Consider the following 12,194-nt stretch of genomic DNA (forward strand, 5'->3'; position numbering starts at 1 on the left):
AAAGAACCTCCAGTACTCAGCAGATAAGAAATGGGTTCCATGGCCGTTTTGGACGTGGCAATAAGATGAGAAATTTTTATGACCCCAACCAGTATTGAACTGCAGTTGTATTCACAAAGCCCTCACATTATTTAACTATGAAGACTCATTAGTAATTTAAGTTACTGTCTTATTGATTTTACAGTCAATAAAAAGATGATGGCCATACAAAAGGAAATATATTTTAGACACAGTTTGAATAATTACATCAGTTAATCAGTGCAAACACTGCATTTTTAAAAACATGCTGTTTTAACATCTAAAGCAGTTCAGTGGTTTGTATGTTATCTTTGCCCAAATCATACTACCACATACAGTGGCTGCTGTTCAGTATATACATTTATAATTAATCAGTCGCAGGTGAGGAATGATGTCCTAGAATGAAACAAACAGAAGAAATAGCGGCAGATAACTCTTTACTTGGTCACAGGAACATTTCCAAGTCCAATGCATGCAGTTGTAAACCTCCGCTATGGTAAGTATTTCATATATACATATGCACCACATGCAGACGCATATAATTATTTGCAACTACACTATACCTACCTACCTATTACTTGGCGCTACAGCACTGGGTGATCCTTGGCCTCCTCTACAACCAGTCTCCACAACCAATGCGTGCTGCCATAGAAATGGACCCACACATGATGACTCGAGTCTGGTTGTTTGGTTTCTGAACCAATTTCTTTTTACAGGAAGAGGTTGTTAACCTCATGCCCAACCCCCAACCTGGAGGACCAGGGTAACTGTCTTAGTCTGGACTTTATCCTTTGACATTTCCAGCATGGGTGACCTTACCAGTAGTTAAACTACCGTTGGCATAGCTCTTCAGGTCACAGTGTCATGCAAGCCCCACCACCTTGACAAGGTGGAGACAACTTTGGGGGGGAACTACATTATAAGTAAAACTTTCTATCACTGTTAAAATTTTAATGGGACATTCTATATATTACTTGCTCATGGAGCTGAGCCCTTCTTGAGGAGCTGCCAATTCTTCAGCCACTGAAGAATTTCCCAACATTTTATGGAACCCGAAGGTTCATTAGCGTGTTCACAAGAGCCCTCCACTGGTCCCCATCCTGAACCCGATCAATCCAGTCCTCACAATCCCATCCTATATCTTGAAGATCCATTTTAATGTTGTTCATCCACCTATGCTTTGGTCTTCCCAGTGGTCTCTTTCCTTCTAGCTTTCCTGCCAATATCCTATATGCATTCCTCGTCTCCCCCATTCGTGCTACATGCCCTGCCCACCTCATCCTCCTTGACTTGATCATTCTAATTCTACTTGGAGAATAGTAGAAGTTATGAAGCTCCTCATTATGCAGTTTTCTCCAACCTCCTGTCACTTCATCCTCCTTCAGTCCCAATATTCTCCTCAAACACCCTCAGTCTATGTTCCTCCCTTAATGTCAAAGACCAAGTTTCACATCCATACAGAACCACAGACAAAATTTTAGTATTGTTTATTCTAATTTTTATGTTTTTGGACAGCAATGAGAAGACAAAAGGTTCTGGACTGAATGGTTCAATCTCCTCTTAATTTCCTCCTCAGTCAGGTTTTGATTTGTTTGTTATGTTTGTTATACAAATTTGTTTGATACTTTTGTACCTGTATAACTGACAGCAACAAAATTATGGTGATATGAGTGCTTTTGCGCAGAATTTTTCCTAATTTGAGGGAAAGTGTGCTTAGAGATTCTCAAATATTGTTGGTTGGCAGTGGTCGTGGCAAATTATTCTTCTGCCGGCTAGCACTCTAGCCTTACTGGCCATTAAAGAAGATTCTGGAGAAAGCCTACACAAGATGGCAGTGGCCTTAACACAACAAGTGTTCCATGGCCCTTCGTATTGTGCTTATGTGATGGGTGATGGCAGCAACTTGGCATGGGATGTGATTGGAAGAGTGATTGCAGCTAGCCCAGTCCCTGTCAGTGGAGGTCACTGCCCTGGGTTTGCTGTGGGCATGTTTGTAGCGCAGAATGCAAGCATCATCACGGATATTATTATTTCTTCTCAACACTACCAACGGCTGCTGGTGCTGGTGAGTTTGGTAAATGCAGTATTACATCCAGTCTAAACGAATCCAAGTTACATAATCATATCAAGTTCCAGGCTGTAGTGATTTACACTGTAGTAGGACCTTAATGTTGCTAGGCATTATACTAAAAATGCTTACAGTATATTTATACAATCTACATGTGCTTACTTACTTACTCATGGAGCTGAGCCCTTCTTGAAGAGCCGCAAATTCTGCAGCTACTCAAGAATTTCCCAGCATTCTGTGGAACGCAGAGGTTCATTACTGTGTTCACAAGAGCCCTCTACTGGTCCCTATCTGAGCCACCATCCCATCCTATCTCTGGAAGATCCATTTTGATATTGTCCACCAACATATGCCTTGGTCTTCCCAGTGGTCTCTTTCCTTCTGGCTTTCCCACTAATATCCTATTAGCATTCCTCTTCTCCCCCATACGTGCTACATGGCATGCCCACCTCATCCTCGTTGACTTGATCATTCTAATTATACTTGGAGAAGAGTACAAGTTATGAGGACAGTGTACATGTACACTTGGCAAAATGACTTGGTGCAGTATTATGGTGTTTGCTGTATTCAGCTGTCTCATTATGGGATTCAGAGGCAGACTCTTGTGAAGACATTAATGCATCTTTTGCTATGATACAAGGCTCAGAACTTCTCAAGTAAACCTATAGTTGAAATTTCAGAATTACTTGTTGCTATTGCTGCAGTGTATTTTGATACATTTGCAGATCCCAGGCTCACTTCAGGAACTTCTGCATGAAGCACCCCTATTTGCAAACGTTTCAGTGTATGTGGTGGTGGCGAACTGCAGTTCAGTTTTTCATCTGATTTCACCACACCACCTCAGTTTCCAACATATGTCAACAGATCATGACATAGTGCACAGAGAGCTGCCTAACTTGCAGGGTCAGACACTTCGTGTGGCTACATTTCACTGTCCACCATTTTCCTACTACAACAAATGGAAGAATGTAAAGCACGGTGGCTTTTTACCACCGGGTAAGACTGAAGAAAATTTCTTACCCAAAATTATTGTGTTATAAAAAGACAGAACAATTTTATAGTATAAAAGATTATCAACTCCATCCCGTGCGATTGATAAATGTTTTTTCTCATTTTTTAATCTTTCATCCTTGACATGTTTCGGTTGGAGTGACCATCTTCAGAAGGACATATCAATACATGCGGAAACTACTATTGCAATGTGATTGGTCATTGTCAGTACACACAAACAATACTATTATAATATCATGAATATAAAATCTTCACCTTTAACAATTACAGCAATATGCTTGAATTTATTAAAATATTTATAAATTATTATAATTAATTTATTTACAAGTGTGGTTTAAAAAACTTTGCTAAAATCTAGAACCAGTTTTGTTCGTGTCCTTTGTACTGCTTCTCTTAAAAGGAAGATGAGTGTCTACCTCGTCACGGTTCAGTTGTTTGATGAATAGGACTCTTAGTGTCATCCAGTTGTTCAGGTCGCTCTGTGTTTTTATATAATCCCTTTCTATCAATATCTAATGTTGTTATTAGGAAGACGTCATGGAAAATTCATATATACTGTACATTTAAAAGGCGGGGCATGCAGTAGTGTAGTTGGTTGAGGCACTATGCCACAAGCCTTAAGGTCGTGGGTTGGAGTCCCAATTAGGTGAATTTGTCTGATTTACCTAATCCTTCCAGCCTCACTAAGGCCCTAGGGTCGACTCAGCCTCTAACAGAAATGAGTACCAGGGATCTTCCTGTGGAGCAGAGGGCAGCCGGCTTGTAAGGCTCACAACCTCACCGCCATCTCTGAGCTGATTGTTTAGAAAATGTGGAAACTTCGATATCCCACAACCCTGTGGGCCTCCACGGTCTGCTAGGGGGGTAGCTTTACCATTTTTTTTTACCAGTTACCTAACAATTAATCTATCATTTGAATTGCATAAATTCTTTACAGGAAGACTACAAAGTTAACTCCCCTTTCAGGAGTTCCAGATGGCGTAGAAATGGCTATATTCCTTGCTCTCTCCAGGAGACTCAACTTTACTTGGCAACTGCAAGATTTACATGGTGGAGACATGTGGGGTCACCATGATGCAAATGGCTCTTGGTCTGATGGGATTGTGGGGGTCATGTCGCAGAAATTAGCTGACATTGCTTTCTGTGGCATATACATAGAGAGAGAAATAATGAAAGAGTTTGACCTGACCATCCCTTGGACACACTACTGCCAGACATTCCTCGTTCCAAGGCATGGTCCGAGTTTCCGCTTTGCGTTCTTGCATACGTTTCAGCCTATTCTGTGGATTTTGATCACCATAGTGACGCTCTGCATTGCCCTCATATTCTGGTTGTTATCACACTTTGAACAAAGTAAGTACATTTGCAGTTCTCAGCTCCGTTCTGAGCAGAGAAACTGTAATGGCCCATCACTTCTTACAGCTGTATGAACTGTATTGAATACATACAGAGAACTTCTTTTGGCTTGTTTTGGACTTCATCCATCGTATGGTATGTAAAAGACAAAAAGACCACGACATTTCGGGGACTGGATCTGTGTCCATCTTCAGGTGGGTAGGGAAGGATAAACCTACTCAGTTAGTCCGTTAGAAAGAGCTGGTCTCAATCACTGGACCTTATTTTATATATACCAGACGATGGATGAAGTCCAAAACAAGCCAAAAGAAGTACAGTATACACCATTGTCAGAATCCTTTCAAGTATAATCAACATAAATAAAAATACATTCCTTTGTTTATGGTTTAATTACTGTGTGTGTGTGTATGTGTGTGTGTGGAGCAGACTGCTGGTTGGTTGGCAGCTTCTGTCAGATAAGAGAGCAACATGCTACTATGCAGATTTAAATGAAGTTACATTGAAAAATGTTTTCAGTAAAGCAACTTCATATTAAAATAACAGCTAAAATATGTTTTATTTTCACTACTTTCTAAGAATTATTTTATGAAATGTACACAAGAAATATTTGTTATTCAATATAAAATTTGGATTTTCATACTTTTTATCAAAGACTCTCTGGGAATTGAGGGTAAAAAATGTGAAAAACTATTTACATTTATTTTTTACTTCATGGATCCTATCATCTCGTAGGGCTGGATATAAAACATGTCACATATTACAAATTCTTGATGACTACACATCATTCATCCTTGGTCCAATAAAATATATAATCAAGCCTCACACAGACAGCTCAAGTTGTCAAGACAGCACACACAGGTTGTAGAAAAACCACTGTCAAATTCACACCTTGCCATTCCACACGCTGGCAAGCTGTATCATCCAAACAGTTACATTATAAAATATTAAAATTCATAACAAACACACACAAAACATCATACATACTACTGCACTTACAACAAGCAAGTCTCAACAGTCTATAATTTATGCACACAGACCATTTATTAACTCTTAACTTTTGAGCCCCTTGCATGCTCGACAAATTCATCAGTAGAGTAAAATGCGTTACTTTGCAAATAATTTCGTAAAACAAACCTAAATTGCTTCATGATTTATTTTAACCGTCTTCCAGTGCATACACTCATCTGTCTCCTCCTCTCACTCGCACTACGTTTTTCGGCACAAAAGTGCCATCTTCAGGTGTTTATTCAATTTACGCTAAACTAGTTCATTGCATGCCTTGTCTTCATATTAAAATAACTAAAATATATATTTATCATATATATTGATAAATGTTAAATGTTAAAAATATTAAAATTGTTCAGGAATTTTTTCTTCCCTACGTCGTATCTCACTACGCGAGTCACATCTATCCTCTTCTGTTGGAGCACTCTTTCACTATCGTGTATTATTGTGCTTTGTGTTGTTTCTTGCTCATGTGACTGCGTGTGTTATACTGCTGGGCTTGCTGGCTCAGCAGGCCCAGCAGTATAGATGAGTATGCACTGGAAGACGGTTGAAATAAATCATGGACTTAAATCAGTGCAACAGGACGCTAAAATATAACACTAAATTGCTTTTTCATCTAATATTCTAGAGGGGGCTCACACCCTCCCTTTCCATAGACCCGGGTACCAGTGATGTATAGAAACATGAGATAATATTTAAAAACCATATATATTCAAAAATAAGCTTTACCTCATTCTTATAAATTCCCCTTGGCCAGTAAGAAGGTTACAAGGGAGAGTCAGTAAATATGTTTTCTGTGTGTATCACTAGGTATCAGCACAGTCTAGGTAGCAGATGTGCATGTGCATATTCAGAACCTGGTTTCAGTAGTCAAAATGGCTTTAGGGTATACAACAGAAGAGCAGAGTTCTCGTTTGCTATTTTGTGAGAAAGGGGACTCAATGCAAAGGATATTCATAAAGAAATGTTTCCTGTTTATGGCGGAAGTGTTTGTTGCATAAAGCGGTTCACATCTGGGTCAAGAAATTCTCTCTAGGACGTTCCAAAGTCTCAGATGATGGCTGACCAGGTCACCCTATGAGATTGCTACAGACACAACTGTGTGGCGGTAGTGTTATGAATGTTTACTGCAAGTTTTCTACTTATATTTTGTGAAATATTATTAAGAAATATAAAATTCGTGAATTTGAAATGTTAGCTTTGAATCACGTGATGTTTGAGGTTCTCACCACAGTGAGTACCATGATTGTTGTCTTCTGGGATTTGATGGTATGTAGTCTAGTAAATAGGTACCAATATTTTGGAGGAACCAACAATCTCCATCAAACTAAAGAAGTGATATGTTCCATGCTTATACACAGTATGTATACTTTTCAGGGCCACAAGGAATTCTGGACACTATGCTTACTGCTGTAGGCATACTGTGCCTTTCAAGCTTTCCTGGTCTACAAACTCAGTTGGGAAGTCTGCGTCCTCTTGTGGCCTCATGGTCTCTCTTCAGCTTGTTGCTGACCACTGCTTTATCAAGTGGTCTTGTGTCACACCTAACCCAGCCTGCACCTACTACACAGCTTAATTCAGTACGTGACTTGGTGGAATCAGGCTTAACTTGGGGCCAAGCCTACACACAAGAACATTCAACCTTTTTCAACTTAGAGGTAATGAATTTTGTTTAGTATGATAGATAACCACAATACAGTTTGTACTACTAGCTCTGGTAGAGAAATTCAACTCCTCTCAAGTCCTGTTGACTGGCTGTGACTTGTGTAATTAGAGGGGTCTTGGGTATAGGAAGGTCAACACTCAACACCAATTAGCAGTTTCAAGTCTTTATTTGAATTGCACTATTCAAGTGATAAATGCGCTGTAGTGATCAGTTTAATTGATTACTGGATTTAGGTTCTGTTGCTGAATACCAGGCCACACTAGTCTGAGAAGAACTTCTTGAAGAAATTCTGTAACTTATAAAAAAAACTCAGTAGTCTTAAGATCTTCCATCCAGTTGACTATGGAAATAAAATCAGACACGGCCATCGTCAGGTGTTGTCTGTATTACTAAAATTGTTGCACTATATGTCAAAATCATGTATCACATGTGAATGCGATATTTCCTAGTTAAAATAACTTAACCTTGAATTAAAATAAATTACCTTCTTAATATTTATCTATTTTGGTCATCATCTGTTCATTTAAAAGATTCTGTAACAGATTTTAACAATGCGTTGCCAGGCAACAACTCAGTAAACACAGTCGAACAAGCAACAGTAGAAGAAGGTGTGTTTACTGTAGGTCCATGTCCGTTCCCCGGCTGTATAGTGAGAGCTGTGAGCTGTAAGTTCAGAGCGAATTGGAACTAAGAGTACAGAAGTTGGCCTGTGAAGACTTAACATGTGATTAGAAGACTTTATGTGTAATATTTGGAGCGTGTACTTCAGTTAGATTGTTATAGTTCCTGTGTTATAAATGCATGAAGACTAGTGCAGATAGACTGAAGATATTAGTGTGGAGTGATTGTAAATTTTGTAAAACAGCAATAGTGTAATAATTAATTGTAGTTACAGTATAATAATAAATAAAATAAATAATAATAATAAAACATAACAAATGTTCACATTTCATGTAACATCAAACTTCATAACATATTTGAAGACTAACCAAATTTTATGACCAAATTTTTATTTTTTCAGGATCCCTGGCATGCTGAATTTGCCATCCGTTTTAAGTTGGAGTCCTACCCGCATGAGAGAGAGTCCCGTGTAAGGGAGGGTCACTATGCCATTCTAGGTGGAAAACTTGATGGTTCTGAACGCTACTTCATGGAGGGAGACACTTTGAAGGACACAGGGCTGTTGTCACAATTGCGAGTCATGAGCGAGTGCCTGATTTGCCAGTATGCAGCACTGGGACTCACAAAGGTGAGGTGTATTTGAGTGCACATATTATGTTCTAAATTCATACATTCCATAATTAACATGTTTAAAACCAAATGTCAGTTGTCTAAACATGAAACTTGTCACCTTTGTACCCATGTGTGGCCAATCATACACTGGCAATGATGTAGTTGTCAGGCTTATGTTTTTAAAAATGAAATCATGTTTTCAAGCAGTTCCACTACAGTCCCTTTCTGTAGACTGAATAAGTAATGCTAATGCTAAGTAGTTGTAACCACCGAGTGTTACGCTGTATTATTATTACTTCAGTATTTTATTTATGAGGTCGGCAGTTTGGATCTCAGCTGGGAGAGTAAAATATGTTGTCAGTGGTATATTATAAAGGTTAGGGGATTTTCTATGGATTTGAAATTTAAAAATCTAAGCATTACTGCATTTTGGATGCTAAAGATGAATATCTTTAATGGACCTTACAGATCAGGCATGTTTTCTACCAATTTTCCTCTGTTCTATCTGAAGACAGACTGAGAGCCAGTCTCTAAAAGACAATAATTTGTAGAATTATATTCTAAGAAAATACACTAAGAATAAGCTATACTGAGGTCCTGTTCAGTTCCTTCAAGCAAATGCTGGGTCAGGAAGCCATGCCTGAAGCATCTTTGAGGGAGATGATCAGAGAGAGAGAGATCTCCATTATTAGAAGCTACTAGATTTTATTTTATATAATTTATTTCATACAATATATTTCCATCTACAATGCAACTTATTATTTTCCCCTTTCCTTCTTACAACATCTTTCAGCCACACATGGTCATGATCAGGTGTCTCTAATTTGCTCAAATTTATGCACTGTATGGTATGTCCAACTTCTCGTATCACATGAGAATGCGATATCTCTTAATTTAAAATAAATGGATTTTACAGAGACAAAAACAACACCGTCCAGTGTGATTATTTAGGTTTTATCACTTGAAAACTCATCACCCTTACATGTTTCGATCCCTACAGATCATCCTCAGAGGTCATCAATACTTTTTCCGGAAACTACTATTACAATAGGTGTTAAATTATATACATACACACATAATGTCTGAACACACAATGTACACAATGTTCAACTTTTCACAGTCACAACAGCCTTCCTGGTGTTAAAATTGTTTAAAGTTTTTTTAAAAACTTTGTTGTTTAAGATTAAAATTTATAAACCATGCAGGTTCGTGCCAATTCTCCTATTGTCTTTCTTGGAGGTGGCTGATCTTGTGCCGCCTATCTATCTTGAGGAAGGAGATTCTTAGTATTGTCTATGTTTTTCGTGGCCTGCTGTGTTGTTTCTGTCTTTGTAATTGTTAGTGTGACGGACCAGAATGAAACAAATAAAAGGAAATGGATTTTAATTAAAATCGATAAAAACTAGTAACAATTTAGTTAAAATTTCAATATTTTGCTTGGGGTTGTTGTCCATTCATCGAAATGACATTGTTAGAGGTTTGCTTGTTTGGATTTACTTGCACATCATTATGGATGTTTGTGTGTTATTGTGTAGTGTCCTCGTGTGTTGGTGTAGTTATCATGTATGCTGCTTTGACTTTAGGTTCTTCACCCTGCCATTGTTATAGTGTTGTTCATCGTTCTGTGTATGTAAACTACTATTACATAAAGAAAACTGTGTGATGATGATTGAGCTGGATGGAAACATGTAGAGGATACAGAATAATAAACAAATATTAATACAGCAACTCTGGTTTATTTATTGGAATTTGCTGTATTGAAGTACCATATAATTCTAAATACTGCATAAATTACTTCTTAAAAGTAAAGGTAAAAGAAAAGATCAAGTCACTCTTATACCTAAGCACTCTACCATGTATATATGTACAGGAAATCAGAGCTAAGCTTCCATCCACTCTTCACCTCAACACCAGATGGAAGTAACTGGCCAGCCTCATGCTCTAGTTTATGTACTCTTGAAGAAAGCACCAGACCCAGTCTGATCATAATGAAAAACAAAAATTCCTTTCCCTTGAAGGAATTAAATTGTAGCCATCCAAACAATAATACAAATTCAGGTCAAAACTTTGTTACTCAACAGTCTTATGTTTGCTATCCATAGGGGTCATCACTCTTGCAGCCTGTAAATTGTGTCCTTCGCTGGTTACTGGAAGCGGGTTTGGTGGAACACTGGCAGACTGACTTGGTGCAAGATTTTGGCAACCCAGAAATCAAGGCTCTTTTCCAGAAGGCACAATGGAAAGGGCCCCAGCAACTTAGTTTAACACACCTTGAAGATGTGTTTATGCTGTTATGCATTGGCCTTGCAGCAGCAACCCTTGTGTTCCTGACAGAAATCTGTTATTCCCATCTTACACTTGAATGATCAGTGTGGCAGGAGGAATTTGTACAATGACACTTCAACTGCTAATGTAGATGATAACTTCTGCCCACTGCTGACAAACCATAAACAAATTCCCATGCATGAACTGCACTGCTTGCCATGAAACATAGTGCAATCAAACGTCCCACAAAGTTAATAACTTCCCTTCAGTCTAAACATTATCGGCCATCAGCATACTGCTTCATCAGCAAAATTTTTATGTGCCTCACAGCCGGTGCAGCACACGTCACCATGAAGCGCAAAGCCATGAACCATTCAACAAAGTTAAGAACCTCCCTGTGTATCAGATAATATGGGTTAAAATACTTTTTCCCCAAGTGAACCCTTAACAACAGAGCAGAATACTGAAATCTTACAAGCTGCTTATCGAGAAGAAACGAGAGCTGTTTATTTGCCTTGCTAATTACATCATACACTGACAGCATCCAAGGTATACATGTAAACACATTGCAAATGAAGTATTTTTATCATCAGGACACAGTTCAAAGTGGTATGGTACAGTTGTCATTTGTTACACTGAATATAAAACTACAAGTTCTATGCATTTCAAAGAAAAGACAACAAAATGTATGAAAATAAAATAATTGTAAAGAAACATTTGCTAATTATGCATATTAACTTGTAGTTTCCAAATGTCCTACAGAGGCACATAGATTCATTCTTATAACCCAATTTTTATTTCGTTTCTAGCTTAAACATTAAGAAATACAATTTATTTTCGAATGCTCAAAATCTGAGAAGATTAAAAGCTGCTATTTAATAGGGCCAAAACCAAAAGCCTGATATTTAAAATCCAGTACATGAAATGTTAATATAAGCCACATATTTTCTTCTGTAGATCTACTACCATACATTATATGACCCCACTATTATATGTCAGTCACACCTCACAATTTTTTTAAGAAATTAAAAAGTATGAATTGTGGGTGGTCTCAAATGGCACAGTGTTAAATTTTGTGAACATCAGCTGGTTTAAAAGTTCAAAGGGCAACACATAGCATGGTGAACATATGAGCCTGCTTTCTTTCTTTATGATGGGAAAGTAGGCTGATAATTGTAACATTCCTAGCATGACTTTCCAGCTTAATGTCAGAAAGCTGTTGATGTCACTGTGAGAGCAGAAACAAAGATAAAAAGTGAACTCTCTGAAAGAGGAAAAGTTCTATGCTGAAACACATCACCTTAAAATTAATTTGAAAATGCCTTGACCAAGACAGAAAGGCCTGGAGAAGATCTGAAATATTGGATAAAACTGCATGCAGAGTGAAAGCACTCAGTGCAAGAAGTGCTCATGTAACTCCTTAAGATTACGCTTGCTTGCTTAAGGAGAACTGGTATTGTGTGAGATCTGAGGTTCTCATGGCAGTGATTATGAACTGTCTTCTTCCATGAGATGCCCTGCAGGAGATGGACACAGTATGTTCCCCCAAAATATCAGCAAATATCTGAG

At 38.1% G+C, this 12,194-nt stretch overlaps 1 protein-coding gene across 1 annotated transcript; it reads left to right on the forward strand.

Moving 5' to 3' along the window:
• The first annotated feature begins 468 nt into the window (after nt 1-468).
• On the forward strand, nt 469-11,769 carry LOC111871802. The gene is made up of 7 exons (XM_023865158.2): nt 469-514; nt 1,763-2,083; nt 2,812-3,082; nt 4,064-4,450; nt 6,839-7,119; nt 8,149-8,376; nt 10,463-11,769. The coding sequence occupies exons 1-7, from the start codon at nt 512-514 to the stop codon at nt 10,724-10,726; spliced, it is 1,755 nt and encodes a 584-aa protein (XP_023720926.2). The 5' UTR covers nt 469-511; the 3' UTR covers nt 10,727-11,769.
• The last annotated feature ends 425 nt before the right edge of the window (nt 11,770-12,194 follow it).

This window comes from Cryptotermes secundus, unplaced genomic scaffold (genome assembly GCF_002891405.2).
Source record: "Cryptotermes secundus unplaced genomic scaffold, Csec_1.0 scaffold873, whole genome shotgun sequence".
Classification (NCBI taxonomy): domain Eukaryota; kingdom Metazoa; phylum Arthropoda; class Insecta; order Blattodea; family Kalotermitidae; genus Cryptotermes; species Cryptotermes secundus.

Bases quoted from the DNA above. Each gene is read 5' to 3' on its own strand.
- LOC111871802 (XM_023865158.2), top strand. The intron at 3,083-4,063 runs GTAAGACTGAAG...CTCCCCTTTCAG, and splicing joins CGGTGGCTTTTTACCACCGG to GAGTTCCAGATGGCGTAGAA. The intron at 4,451-6,838 runs GTAAGTACATTT...TATACTTTTCAG, and splicing joins GTTATCACACTTTGAACAAA to GGCCACAAGGAATTCTGGAC.